This window comes from Salmo trutta, chromosome 35 (assembly GCF_901001165.1).
Source record: "Salmo trutta chromosome 35, fSalTru1.1, whole genome shotgun sequence".
NCBI lineage: Eukaryota > Metazoa > Chordata > Actinopteri > Salmoniformes > Salmonidae > Salmo > Salmo trutta.
Window position 1 is genome coordinate 20543880 of NC_042991.1, and position 13883 is coordinate 20557762.

Sequence of the window (13883 nt, forward strand, 5' to 3'; positions counted from 1 at the left end):
GGCCATCACAAGACGCAAGATTTAATCTGGAGAGAGATGGGAGAAAGAGGTCAAAGCACAGGGTAGGGTAATGTGAGCAGGACCAGCGGTGTCGTTTGACTTAGCAAAGGAGGATCGGATGTCTTCGTCCTTCTTTTCAAAATGGAAATTTGACAAACTAACTAATAGCACTTACAATTGATCGGGGCAGCTCTAGCAGGGCAGAAATTTGACAAACTAACTTGTTGGAAAGGTGTCATCCTATGACGGTGCTACGTTGAAAGTCAATGAGCTCTTCAGTAAAGCCATTCTACTGCCAATGTTTGTCTATGGAGATTGCATGGCTGTGTGCTCGATTTTATACACCTGTCAGCAACGGGTGTGCCTGAAATAGCCAAATCCACTAATTTGAAGGGGTGTCCACATACTTTTGGATATATAGTGTATATCCACCCACAATATCTGATGAGCGTACAATTATATTCCCTGTGGGAACAGGCGTTGTTAGAACATGTCTCTCTCATTCTCTTCACAGGTGAGGAGAATCTGCTGGCTATACTGAAGAGGCGATGGTGGAAGTACATGATTCTGGGATTAATAGACATCGAGGCTAACTACCTGGTTATCAAAGCCTACCAATACACCACACTAACAAGTGTACAGGTGAGTCTGTTTACATATATCACATCTGAACCCGTGTGTGTGTGTGCAATGGGTGCGTGGGTACAAACGTGTGTGTAGGTGTTTGTGTCTACTATAATATTCTGCCGGTCCCTAGACATCCCCCTGACTGGTCAGCCATAAGACGGTAAGACAGCAATGGCCTTTGAGTCCAGAGGCGTAGGTAGAAATTGCCGTGTGGCTGGGCCTGAGTAAAAGTGACTGGGCCAACATTTTCCAGCAAAAATACACAGACATCAGTGGTGTAGTTGTGGTGCATGGAAAACATTTTCCAAACGTTTCCCAAATGGCCTGCCTGGTGAATGAATAGGCACCCTGTGTAAAGAAAATCAATGAAAAACAGATGTAGGCTACTCTGAATGACCTAAAATCATGGCAATACCCAGAATTAAATAAAAGGCTTAGCCCTTATGGCTGATATGTTAGGCTAAGGGGCCAGATAAGCGGATGCTAGTCGCTGCTGATTCATCTCTGTATTGTATGTTTTGCTAGAGGACATTTATGGGTTACAAAAAAAGGCTTAGGCTACATTAAATTTCATACACCACGGTTTACACATATTTCTACCCTAATATTTCTATTTTTGTATAACTTTTTTTATGCTTTAGTCTTTGCCACATTATTTCTGTAGGCCTAGGCTATTTCATGTATGGGGAACTGATGATCGCTACTGGATCGAGTCTGGTCCTCTAGCCTAAACCTCATAACCTGTCCCTAAAGTTCTTCTACCGAGAAGCAAAATAAAGAGGCTAAACTGTAAAACTTATGAGACCTTAATAAATGCCCAATTCTCATTGTGAATGTGAATAATTCTCATTGTGAATGTGAATAATTCTCATTGTGAATGTGAATAATTCTCATTGTGAATGCGAATAATTCTCATTGTGAATGTGAATAATTCTCATTGTGAATGCGAATAATTGTCATTGTGAATGCGAATAATTCTCATTGTGAATGCGAATATCAGGAGTCAGAGAACAGAGTGGAGGGTGGAGCTGTCTAGTGCTGAAATCTTTGATTTGACATTTGCGGGCTCAGCATTACCTGCCCGTGTGGTGCTCAAAAGCCCAAAAGTGCCCACTTTTTGCCATATGAAAACAGCCACACACAACACAATACAAACACTTAAGTCTATATCTTGAACTGTATGGCTATGAAACTTATGGGTATGAAATTAATAGCTCACTTTGAATAAGCAAACGCTACTCTATAGGCATTCAGACATGAAATCATTATGCATAATACCACAGCGGGTATGAGTACAACAGCTCACTTGAATCCGCAAACATAAACCTGGCCTACCAAGGCAGGCATTAAAACATGAACTCATCATAAATAGCCTAATATCACGGTGGGTATGAATACAGTAATTCACTTTGAATCAAACACATAGGCCTGACCTACCAAGGCAGGCATGAAAACATTAGGCTAAATTGAAAATAAACAGTATCCAGACTTAACTTTCTTGTTTCACATTTTACAGCACAAGTGTAGATGCCTAGGCATGGTGTTGAAGGTGGAGATTATATCATCATAGTCCAAAGAGTCCCTGAGTTCTGTTTCAAAGGACAACCAGGCTATAATTGTTGAGACGTGCAGTCAGCATGCAAGATCTGATGGTTGTTTTGATACGGCCTGTAGCGAAAAAATGGCCTGACCACTTGCACTACATTCTTCCACTGCTCTGTCGTTTGCTACATACTTTAGTCTGAGACTGCCATCATTGAAGTCGTTTGTGGTGAAGAGGGGCAGGAGGGGTGTTGTACAAAACGAAGTCATCAGTAATTGGATCGGCTCTAACCAATCAGAATATCAAAGCTAATGACACATTTTTAAACTGCCACTTTACCCACATGTGTTCTGGCTCTGGCCCAACCAGACTGCCCTGAATGTGTTCACATTCGGTACTCAGATCCAGACTCTGCGGAGAAGAAATTAACGTTTGTTGGTGTGGCGTTTGGCCGGAGCAAGGAGTCTGCATAGCCAGGCAAGTGGAGAAGTCTCTCTCAACAGTAAGTCATAGGAAGTGTGACGATGGCCCTTAGTTGCCTATTGATATTAGAGGAAATGTCAGGGCTACAGCTGTCTAAACCTTCAATAAGGGATGGGAATTCCTGACCTCATAAATACGCTTCATTCAGCATCTTCAGCAGAGATATGGTAGTGACCACATGGGACCACCAGTGATTATTTCAGTGGAAAAGTCCTAGACCCTGGCCGACAGGGCGCTGCTGCTTTCATTTAGGTCTGACCCCAATTAGGTGACTGGCAAATTGTTTGGTCATAAGGCTGTTGGTTGACCTTGGTTGTTGTGATTGTGCAGTAACAAATATATACACTGCTCAAAAAAATAAAGGGAACACTTAAACAACACATCCTAGATCTGAATGAAAGAAATAATGTTATTAAATACTTTTTTCTTTACATAGTTGAATGTGCTGACAACAAAATCACACAAAAATAATCAATGGAAATCCAATTTATCAACCCATGGAGGTCTGGATTTGGAGTCACACTCAAAATTAAAGTGGAAAACCACGCTACAGGCTGATCCAACTTTGATGTAATGTCCTTAAAACAAGTCAAAATGAGGCTCAGTAGTGTGTGTGGCCTCCACGTGCCTGTATGACCTCCCTACAACGCCTGGGCATGCTCCTGATGAGGTGGCGGATGGTCTCCTGAGGGATCTCCTCCCAGACCTGGACTAAAGCATCCGCCAACTCCTGGACAGTCTGTGGTGTAACGTGGCGTTGGTGGATGGAGCGAGACATGATGTCCCAGATGTGCTCAATTGGATTCAGGTCTGGGGAACGGGCGGGCCAGTCCATAGCATCAATGCCTTCCTCTTGCAGGAACTGCTGACACACTCCAGCCACATGAGGTCTAGCATTGTCTTGCATTAGGAGGAACCCAGGGCCAACCGCACCAGCATATTGTCTCACAAGGGGTCTGAGGATCTCATCTCGGTACCTAATGGCAGTCAATCTACCTCTGGCGAGCACATGGAGGGCTGTGCGGCCCCCCAAAGAAATGCCACCCCACACCATGACTGACCCACCGCCAAACCGGTCATGCTGGAGGATGTTGCAGGCAGCAGAACGTTCTCCACGGCGTCTCCAGCCTCTGTCACGTGCTTAGTGTGAACCTGCTTTCATCTGTGAAGAGCACAGGGTGCCAGTGGCGAATTTGCCAATCTTGGTGTTCTCTGGCAAATGCCAAACGTCCTGCACGGTGTTGGGCTGTAAGCACAAATCAAATCAAATCAAATTTATTTATACAGCCCTTCGTACATCAGCTGAAATCTCAAAGTGCTGTACAGAAACCCAGCCTAAAACCCCAAACAGCAAGCAATGCATGTGAAAGAAGCACGGTGGCTGGGAAAAACTCCCTAGGAAAAACTCCTGAGAAAGGCCAAAAACCTAGGAAGAAACCTAGAGAGGAACCAGGCTATGAGGGGTGGCCAGTCCTCTTCTGGCTGTGCCGGGTGGATATTATAACAGAACATGGTCAAGATGTTAAAATGTTCGTAAATGACCAGCATGGTCAAATAATAATAATCATAGTAATTGTCGAGGGTGCAACAAGCACGTCCGGTGAACAGGTCAGGGTTCCGTAGCCGCAGGCAGAACAGTTGAGCAACCCCCACCTGTGGACGTCAGGCCCTCATACCACCCTCATGGAGTCTGTTTCTGACAGTTTGAGCAGACACATGCACATTTGTGGCCTGCTGGAGGTCATTTTGCAGGGCTCTGGCAGTGCTCCTCCTGCTCCTCCTTGCACAAAGGCGGAGGTAGCGGTCCTGCTGCTGGGTTGTTGCCCTCCTACGGCCTCCTCTATGTCTCCTGATGTACTGCCCTGTCTCCTGGTAGCGCCTCCATGCTCTGGACACTACGCTGACAGACACAGCAAACCTTCTTGCCACAGCTCGCATTGATGTGCCATCCTGGATGAGCTGCACTACCTGAGCCACTTGTGTGGGTTGTAGACTCCGTCTCATGCTACCACTAGAGTGAAAGCACTGCCAGCATTCAAAAGTGACCAAAACATCAGCCAGGAAGCATAGGAACTGAGAAGTGGTATGTGGTCTCCACCTGCACAACCACTCCTTTATTGGGGGTGTCTTGCTTATTGCCTATAATTTCCACCTGTTGTCTATTCCATTTGCACAACAGCATGTGAAATTTATTGTCAATCAGTGTTGCTTCCTAAGTGGACAGTTTGATTTCACAGAAGTGTGATTGACTTGGAGTTACATTGTGTTGTTTAAGTGTTCCCTTTATTTTTTTGAGCAGTGTATATATATATATTTGCGCCTATCTCAGTGAACTAATCCATTGTGGAGGCCTAGACTAAAAGCGAATTTATGTTTGATCCGAAAAAAATGTAGTCGGATGCTCCATAGGGATGGTGTGATGCAAATGCGGAGCCTCCAGGCATGCAGAGGCCAAATCAAGCTCCGTACCGCATGGCCTTGTGCCTCCCAAATTTTGTAACAATGCGGAGGGCTCTGTATAGCTCCTCATTGGCATAATTAGTTGACGGTAGGTTGGGGCAGTAGGTCCTGTATAAACACAAACTCACTACCTTGAAAACAGCTCTGCACTGCTCAGCGAAGCGCAATAAGTATGAATGCCTTGACTTCTGCTGAGGCCATATCACCATAAATGCTGCATGGCCAATGCAGACGTGGGATTGATCATGCGCCCAGATGCACAATGCACTTCTCTCTCCAGCCAATTTGTGCACATTCATTGTTTCATAACTTCATTGTGTGAATTGTTTGCTTTACTTGTTAGTGTAGATCAATTCCCCATTACATATATCACCATTAGTACATTTACCGTTAATTCCCATAATTTCTAATCTACAATGTTGTTTATTTGGTTATGGTAATTTATTTTAATGCATTCAATATTATTATTCAAGTATTTCTGTTCTCATTGTTTGAGTGGACATATTTTTTTGCAGAATGTATAACCAATGCTACACTTGTGAGAGACAAGTTTTGGTTTATTTCATTCCATTTACGAGGTGTCAATTTAGTCTTGGCCTTTTGTTTGGAGCACTCCTGTCAATGTTGAGTAAGGACGCGCACGAATAGAAGTAGGCCTATAGGCCACCTGGCCTGCGCACAAATGTAGGCATATAAATGTGCTCATTTGGGGATCTGATAGTATTTCTGATTGGCTTAACGCACCACAACTAATGACCTATGGAGCTTCTCAAAGTCATGTTTTCTTCACCTCAAACAGCAAGCAAAGTCTGTTTTTACATCCATTGAGAATAACAATAGTCCCTCAATGTATTTGAAAAATCTTTCCAGCTCTCTCCCTTTCGATAACCACTCAGCATGAAAGGGAAAAATGTCATGCTCTGATCCAGTAGAAATGTCATAAAATAGGCCTACCTCATAAATTCTTATCAGTGCTTGACTTGGACTGAACCATATACTCATTTTGGGTGCTGGTACTGTTTATATTTAGGTGTAGGAGCTCCACAATACTGTAGAGCTAATATTCTATAAGAGGAACAGGAGCTCAAACAGTAGAACATTTGAGGTGCTGGTACTCAGCTCCGGTGTGTTTCTTATCTCTTGCGCAAATAGCCTACAACTGCCTGTCCTGAGCTCACTGGCGCTGGAAGTTCTAAGGGCCCAGAATATTTTATTCAATGCTAGCGCAAGCTTCAGCCGGACCCAAGTTAATGGTTGATACAATGTTTCAAGTTTGTTGCAGACAGGCCATGTGTAGCCAATGTGATTTATAGGATATTTATTTTTATTTTGATATTTTCTACCTGCAGGCTGCAATGTTGTGTGTTGGCTTTATGTAGGCTAATTTTACATAGTTGGCAATAGAAGTTACTTTTTAGGTTTGTATAATTTTCATTTAGATTTGGATACAATTTTGATTAACCACAACACAATTTTGGAGATATGAAGACTTTATTATAAATTAAATGGAACCGTTTCATGAAAATATACATATAAAAACTGGCATGCAGATCGGTAGAAATGGGAAGATAAATTGGCATTCAACATGAGAAAGGTTGCAGACTCCTCGTGTAGCCTATTATTGGCAACTTCAGGAGAGTAATGGCAGAATCTGCAAGAGGTGAATAGTTAGGTCAGGTTTTTTATTCTGGTTATCTAGATCTCTGGCGCCCTCTTGAGGCATTTGTCTTATTTCATCAAACCGTAAGCTTTAAGCATCAGACAAGCTCAATGCATACAGTGGCAAGAAAAAGTATGTGAACCCTTTGGAATTACCTGGATTTCTGCATAAATTGCTCATCAAATTTGATCTGATCATCTAAGTCACAACAATAGACAAACATAGTGTGCTTAAACTAATAACACACAAATTATTGAATTTTCCTGTCTATATTGAAAACATAATTTAAACATTAAAGGTTGGAAAAAGTATGTGAACCTCTAGGCTAATGACTACTCCAAAAGCGAATTGGAGTCAGGAGTCAGCTAACATGGAGTCCAATCAATGAGACGAGATTGGAGATGTTGGTTAGAGCTGCCTTGCCCTATAAAAAACATTCAACAAATGTGTGTTTGCTATTCACAAGAAGCATTGCCTGATGTGAACCATGCCTCGGACAAAAGAGATCTCAGAAGACCTAAGATTAAGAATTGTTGACTTGCATGATGTCGGAAAGGTTTACAAAAATATTTCTAAAAGCCTTGATGTTCATCAGTCCACGGTAAGACAAATTGTCTATAAATGGAGAAAGTTCAGCACAATTGCTACTCTCCCTAGGAGTGGCCGTCCTGCAAAGATGACTGCAAGAGCACAGCGCAGAATGCTTAATGAGGTTAAGAAGAATCCTAGTGTCAGCTAAAGACTTACAGAAATCTCTGGAACATGCAAACATCTCTGTTGATGAGTCTACGATACATAAAACACTAAACAAGAATGGTGTTCATGGAGGACACCACGGAAGAAGCTACTGCTGTACAAAAAAACAAAAAGTGCACCTAGATGTTCCACAGTGCTACTGGCAAAATATTCTGTGGACAGATGAAACTACAGTTGAGTTGTTTGGAAGGAACACACAACACTATGTGTGGAGAAAAAAAAGGCACAGCACACCAACATCAAAACCTCATCCCAACTGTAAAGTATTGTGGGCCTGGACAGCTGGCTATCATTGACGGAAAAATGTATGTGTTGGGTGACGCAACAGGACAACGACCCAAAACACAGAAGTAAATCAACGACAGAAAGGCTTCAACTGAAGAAAATACTCCTTCTGGAGTGGCCCTGTCAGAGTCCTGACCTCAACCCGATTTTGAGATGCTGTGGCATAACCTCAAGAGAGCAGTTCACACCAGACATCCCAAGAATATTGCTGAACTGAAACAGTTTTGTAAAGAGGAAGTTTGATCCGCAACTACAGAAAATGTTTGGTTGAGGTTATTGCTGCCAAAGGAGGGTCAACAAGTTATTAAATCCAAGGGTTCACATACTTTTCCCACCCTGCACTGTGAATGTTTACACGGTGTTTTCAATAAAGACATGAAAACGTATAATTGTTTGTGTGTTAATAGTTTAAGCAGACTGTGTTTGTCTATTGTTGTGACCTAGATGAAGATCAGATCAAATTTTATGACTAATTCTTGCAGAAATCCAGGTATTTCCAAAGGGTTCACATACTTTGTCTTGCCACTGTAGATGATTTTATTATTATTATTATTATTATGGTGTGTCTATATATGGAAAAATACAGTTTAACAAATTTAGACCAATCTATTGGTCGAAAGAACAGACGACTTTCGGTCGTCTAAGATGTTTTTTTTGTCGGGGACAGTCCTACTCTCATTATTCCATATTGATCCTCCTGGAACAGGGTATGCAGCTCAGTCAGCTGTCTGTCCAGGACCATGAGTCTAGCGTTTTTGGGCAGCTGTTATAGACGATTTAAATTTTTTGTTGTTGTCATATTTGGTTATTTATGTAGAAATGTAAAAAAAGTTTCACTTTTTAAGGGCCTCTTCACTGTTCTCTATGTCTATGTAGTGCTATGAACTTGCGGTTAAGTTGATTTAAAACATTACCCTGGCTTTGATTTGTTATGGCATGGCACTAGAGCCTTCACATTTATCCAGTGCAAAAGAGTGGGGTTTGCTAGCCAGGTGTTGAAGCATGCCTCGCAAAGATGCTTCCAATCTTTATATATGTCTCTAACCAATGAGCCTTCCATAGTGGCCTTGGAGAAATGTCTACACAGCTTTACAGAAAAGAGCGTGCTTTGTCGAACTGTATGCCAGCCAATAAAACTGGCCATACCAAGTGGTGCAGTGGTCTAAGGCACTGCAATCTCAGTGCTTGAGGCGTCACTACAGACCTGGTTCAATTCCAGGCTGTATCACAACCGGCCGTGATTGGGAGTCCCATAGGGCGGCGCACAGGTTACGGCTTGGCCGGGGTAGGCCGTCATTGTAAATAAGAATTTGTTCTTAATTGACTTGCCTAGTTAAATAAAGGTAAAAAAATTATAATTCCAAAACGGGGAAGACTCATATTTTTGGTTGTGTGGGTGGTTTGTCAACTAGAGTTCAGACAAATCCGCAGGTGGCCTCGTGATGACATGCTCACCATGACAAGGCCAGGCTGGGCGATGTTGAGCTGGGCTGTGGAAGTCAAAGCAGTAGCTAACCTCGTGGGCTGACGATGACTCTGACAGATTTGGTTTAGCCAATGGAGGTAGTGGAGCAGGTGTTTTCTTCATCCTCCATCTGTGGCTTTTTGAAAAAGTGCATGAGTGAACTTTGTTTTGCCATAACTTGTGACTAGCTGGCTAGCGCTAGTTCGCATTAGCAAAGAATTGCAGAGGGTCTAAACAATTTTCCCACAGTTAGCATGCTAGTAGGTACATTTGTGTGGGGGGGATAGTGGTACCATATGATTGCGATAAAACAAATTAGCCTCCTACTGCATTTTTCAACATTTCTGTTTAGTCAGGAGACAATACAAACTACAAATCAAATTCATGTACTTAATGTTATGTGTATATATAAAATGAAATAAATGAATTTGATTTGTTGTTTGTAATATATATAAATAAGGCCATCTTGATTGGCTGGCCCTCTGCCTGGCCTGGCCCTGCCGTGAATCCACTTCTGGTTGAGACTGCATGATAAGGGGGCTAATTAAAGGTCCACTGGCTGACTCTCGTTCCGTGTGTCAGTTTATCTTCATTAAAATGTGGTTAGTGCCAAAGGAGCCTTACTCATATCCACCCGAAAGGCATCAGTTTGCTAGTGGAGGAAGGGATGGAGAGAGGGAAGATTATAGGAGAGTCCTGCTGAGAGCAGGATAGATTTCTTTTTCTCACCCTCTTCATTTCCTCTAATCTCAGCTAAATCTGGCATTTCCCTCCACCCCTCCGGAGCCCAGCCAGGACTCAGGATCCATCCAGGGGCCCCAGGGCTGACCGATTTGGGGAGACAGACAGTGAGGAGTGTGTTAGTATCCCCTCTGTAGTCTTAAATCAGGCACCTAAACACTCTCCTCTCTCAGTAGTCAGGGCTGAACGTGGACAGACACTACCATTAGCACTTCATTGGCTTACCTGGACATTTATGGTACTTCCTGCTCACCCAGGTTATTATAGTTTTGCTTTTTTATGTTAATTGTTATTCCTATTTGTTTTTTATTAGTAGTCCTGACACTTAGAGGAAGGCCCACAAAATTGTCAGACTCCAGTCACCCAAGTCATAGACTGTTATCTCTGCTACCGCACGGCAAGCGGTACCGGAGTGCCAAGTCTAGGTCCAAAAGGCTCCTTAACAGCTTCTACCCTCAAGCTATAAGACTGCTGAACAATTAATCAAATGGACACCCAGACTATCACTTTACCCCTACCTACATGTACAAATGACCTGGGCTAACCTGTACCCCCGCACACTGACTCAGTACCGGGGCCCCTGTATGTAGCCTCGTTATTGTTATGTCATTCTACTGTGTTTCTTTTTATTTTGACTTTATTTTATTTAGTAAATATTTTCTTAACTCTGTTTCTTGAACTGCATTGTTGGTTAAGGGCTTGTAAGTAAGTATTTCACGGTAAGGTCTACACCTGTTGTATTCTGCGCATGTGACAAATACATTTTTATTTGAGATGAGAGCGGAAAAATGAGATCAGTGCCAACTGCAAAGTTGTGATAATGGGTATAGCTTGTGTATACAGCCATATCAGTCAAATAGGCTATACAAGGTGTGGTGGTGTCATTGTCATTCAGTAGTCCTTCCCTGCAGTCAATGACCAAAAGCCCCCTATTTGGCCTCATGGCTGGAATGTCATTAATTATTTTTCATATGTATTCAAGAGCATGTTGTGTCTCAGCGGATGGCCGGCACAACACAACCTCAGATGATGTAAAATATGTCTAAGCTACAACTTATGTGTTTTATAATTGACTTTTAAGGTAAAAAAAAAGACGTTTTATAAAAATTAATTTTTTTAAAGAAATTATTAAATAGTTTGACAACCCTGTTTTTAAGATTTTAAATTATATCAATCTCAACCGTTTATCTCAAATATATTTACCCTAATGTCTATGATAGCCTGAGAAAATAAGGTATCAGCAACAATCTGAATAAATATAGATTGATTCTTTCTTCAGATCCTAGAAGTTCAGATCCAACATTTTCCATTTCCTAGTATCGAGACAGAGGGAGCCATGTGGAAAGAAGTTGAAAGAAAAACATATTTAAATGTGTCTATTATCAGCTCGTGTGTCACGTTGGCATGAATGATTCAGGAGACAGGTGCAGGAATGCGTACCGTAAATTCCGGACTATAAGCCGCAACTTTTTTCCCACGCTTTGAACCTCACGGCTTAAACAATGACGCGACTAATATATTTGTTTTTTCCCGCTTTCAATTTTTTTTTCAAAAAAAAAAACATTCTGTGACGTGCTCAGTTTTTTGGCGGCATGAAGCTTTCATTAGACCAATGAAATTGCCGAACGGGTTAAGGTCAAACAGTGACGAGAGCGACAATGAAAACGATCCAATATCGGATGAAGCAATTCTGAGGCTATTCAACTCCGACACCGAAGGAGATGGCTTCAGTGGTTTCAGTGCACAGGAGGAGGAAGATAGTGACCAATGACTTTCTTGGTAGGCTACTGTTTACTGCAAATTTTTAATTTTTTGTTACAAGCCGTGTTTCGTTAAAACCTGTGTAAAGTTCATTTGTTTCAATGTACCGGTAGGCACCTGCGGCTTATAGACATGTGCGGCTTATTTATGTTCAAAATAATACTTTTAAAAAAATTCAGTGGGCGTGGCTTATATTCAGGTGCGCTCAATAGTCCGGAAATTACTGTAATAGTTTTTTTTATTATACCCCAGATTACGGCGTGCCGTGTAAGGGCACGTGGACGAAGACCAAACAAACACGTAACAAAAACACAGGGTTGAAACCCAAACAAAAAAGCGAGGAGCACCTCGAATAAATAACACAAGCGCACAATGATTATCACACAGGATGAGACCCGTAATCATCTGCGCGATCCACAAAGGCACGGAAGCCCAAAACGCACAGCACAGGTACTCACACCCACCAACAGACATAGTAACAATAATCGGCAGCACCATGGTGAACAAAGGGCACATAAATACAATCAGTGGGAATAGGGGCCAGGTGTGCGCAATGAAAGTTCCAGAGGGATCTGTGACATCATGGGATTCTGTCTTTGTCTCTTCCTCTACTTCTGCGTCTGTCACTGCCTCCGCCTCTACTCAGCCAGACAGAAAACAGATGGTGCGTCAGGGTCTGTCTCCATCAGGTAGCACTCTGCTTACATCATCCCCCGTCCGCCACTCGAGACCACTCCGCCTCATCGTTGTTTCAAGAAGGGCAATCGATGACAAGCACGGAACCTCGGTCTCACAGAGTGTCAGGGCCAGTGGTGTGGAGCGTTGATTGTTCTGCTGAAGTGAAGTGGTGGAAGTCGAGTGTAAAAGGTAACAGAATCCCCTCATTGGTGATCTGACCCTGTGACAGACAGACAGACAGACAGACAGACAGACAGACATGATGATGCATGGACGAGTTTATCAGTACCTCCATGCCTTGCTGACCCAGAGTCAGGCCAAGGTACTGATGTGACAAGCACACGGGTGGCCTGCAGCAACTGTTCACACAGGGATGGATCTATCTATCTATCCTCATGGTGTGACTGTCACTGAGTGACTAGGCCAGAAGGTGAGGAGAGTGATAGGGTGACTCTCTTCACCAGTGAAGAGATGGATATTTGAGAGTAGCAGTCTACAGCAGTAGCTCTCTCTTCAAAGTAAACCCAGTCTGAGGATATTGTGAAGGTGATTAAACATTCAGAGGAAGGTGTGCCCAAGGAATCACTGTAAATATTGACTCAGTAAACAGCTATAACTCAAACTGGTACAAATATTTTGAAATACATTTTTTTCCAGATCTGCTGTGCAAGTTGGTTTGATAATGAGCAGTGTTTCCCCTATGATTTTCTTCTGCAGTGGTGGCAAAGTCAGCGTGGGGGGGGGGGGGGGGGGTTGCCTGGTAGTAGGCGGGGCTATTGGCGCAGTCTCCGACCGGAAAATTTTAGAGGACCTCGTCTTTGCCGCAGAGACAATATCTTTGTTTTAAAGCAAATTTCCAGCAATTCTACACATTTTGCTATGGGGTGGAGAGAACAGTTTAATAGTTTCCTTCTATTCTACACGTTTTGTCATAGCATATGAACACGACATAAGCCATCTGAATGACTTAAACATTATAACAAAATCCATGAGGGCCCCATGACAGCTCGAGGATGAGAGGTCTAAGGAGAATGGCAAGAATCTTGCAAGCTAACAGGTGGGCCACAAACAGGCAAATAGCAGCACAGTACAACAGTGGTGTGCAGAATGGCATCTTGGAACGCACAACTCGTCGGTCCTTGTCACAGATACCCTATTGCAGCAGACGACTACACCGGGTTCCACTCCTATCAGCTAAAAACAAGAAGCGGCTCCAGTGGGAAAAAAATATAGCCTGGTCCGACGAATCCTGGTTCCTGTTGCATCATGCTGATGACAAAGTCTGGATTTGGCGTAAGCAGTCCATGGCCCATCCTGCCTGGTTGTTTACGCTACTGGGTGGTGGTGGTGTAATGTTGTGGGGAATGTTTTCCTGGCACATGTTACCAATTGAGCAACGTGCCCATGCCCCAAAGAATTCAGGC

The 13883-nt window shown here is 42.9% G+C and overlaps 1 protein-coding gene across 1 annotated transcript in view; it reads left to right on the plus strand.

Moving 5' to 3' along the window:
• The window catches only part of LOC115174836 (solute carrier family 35 member F1-like), a 154803-nt gene that overhangs the window by 99494 nt on the left and 41426 nt on the right, over positions 1–13883 (plus strand). The window contains exon 3 of the mRNA XM_029733763.1: positions 515–642. Coding sequence (XP_029589623.1) covers positions 515–642 — 128 coding nt within the window. The remainder of the gene's footprint in view (positions 1–514; positions 643–13883) is intronic.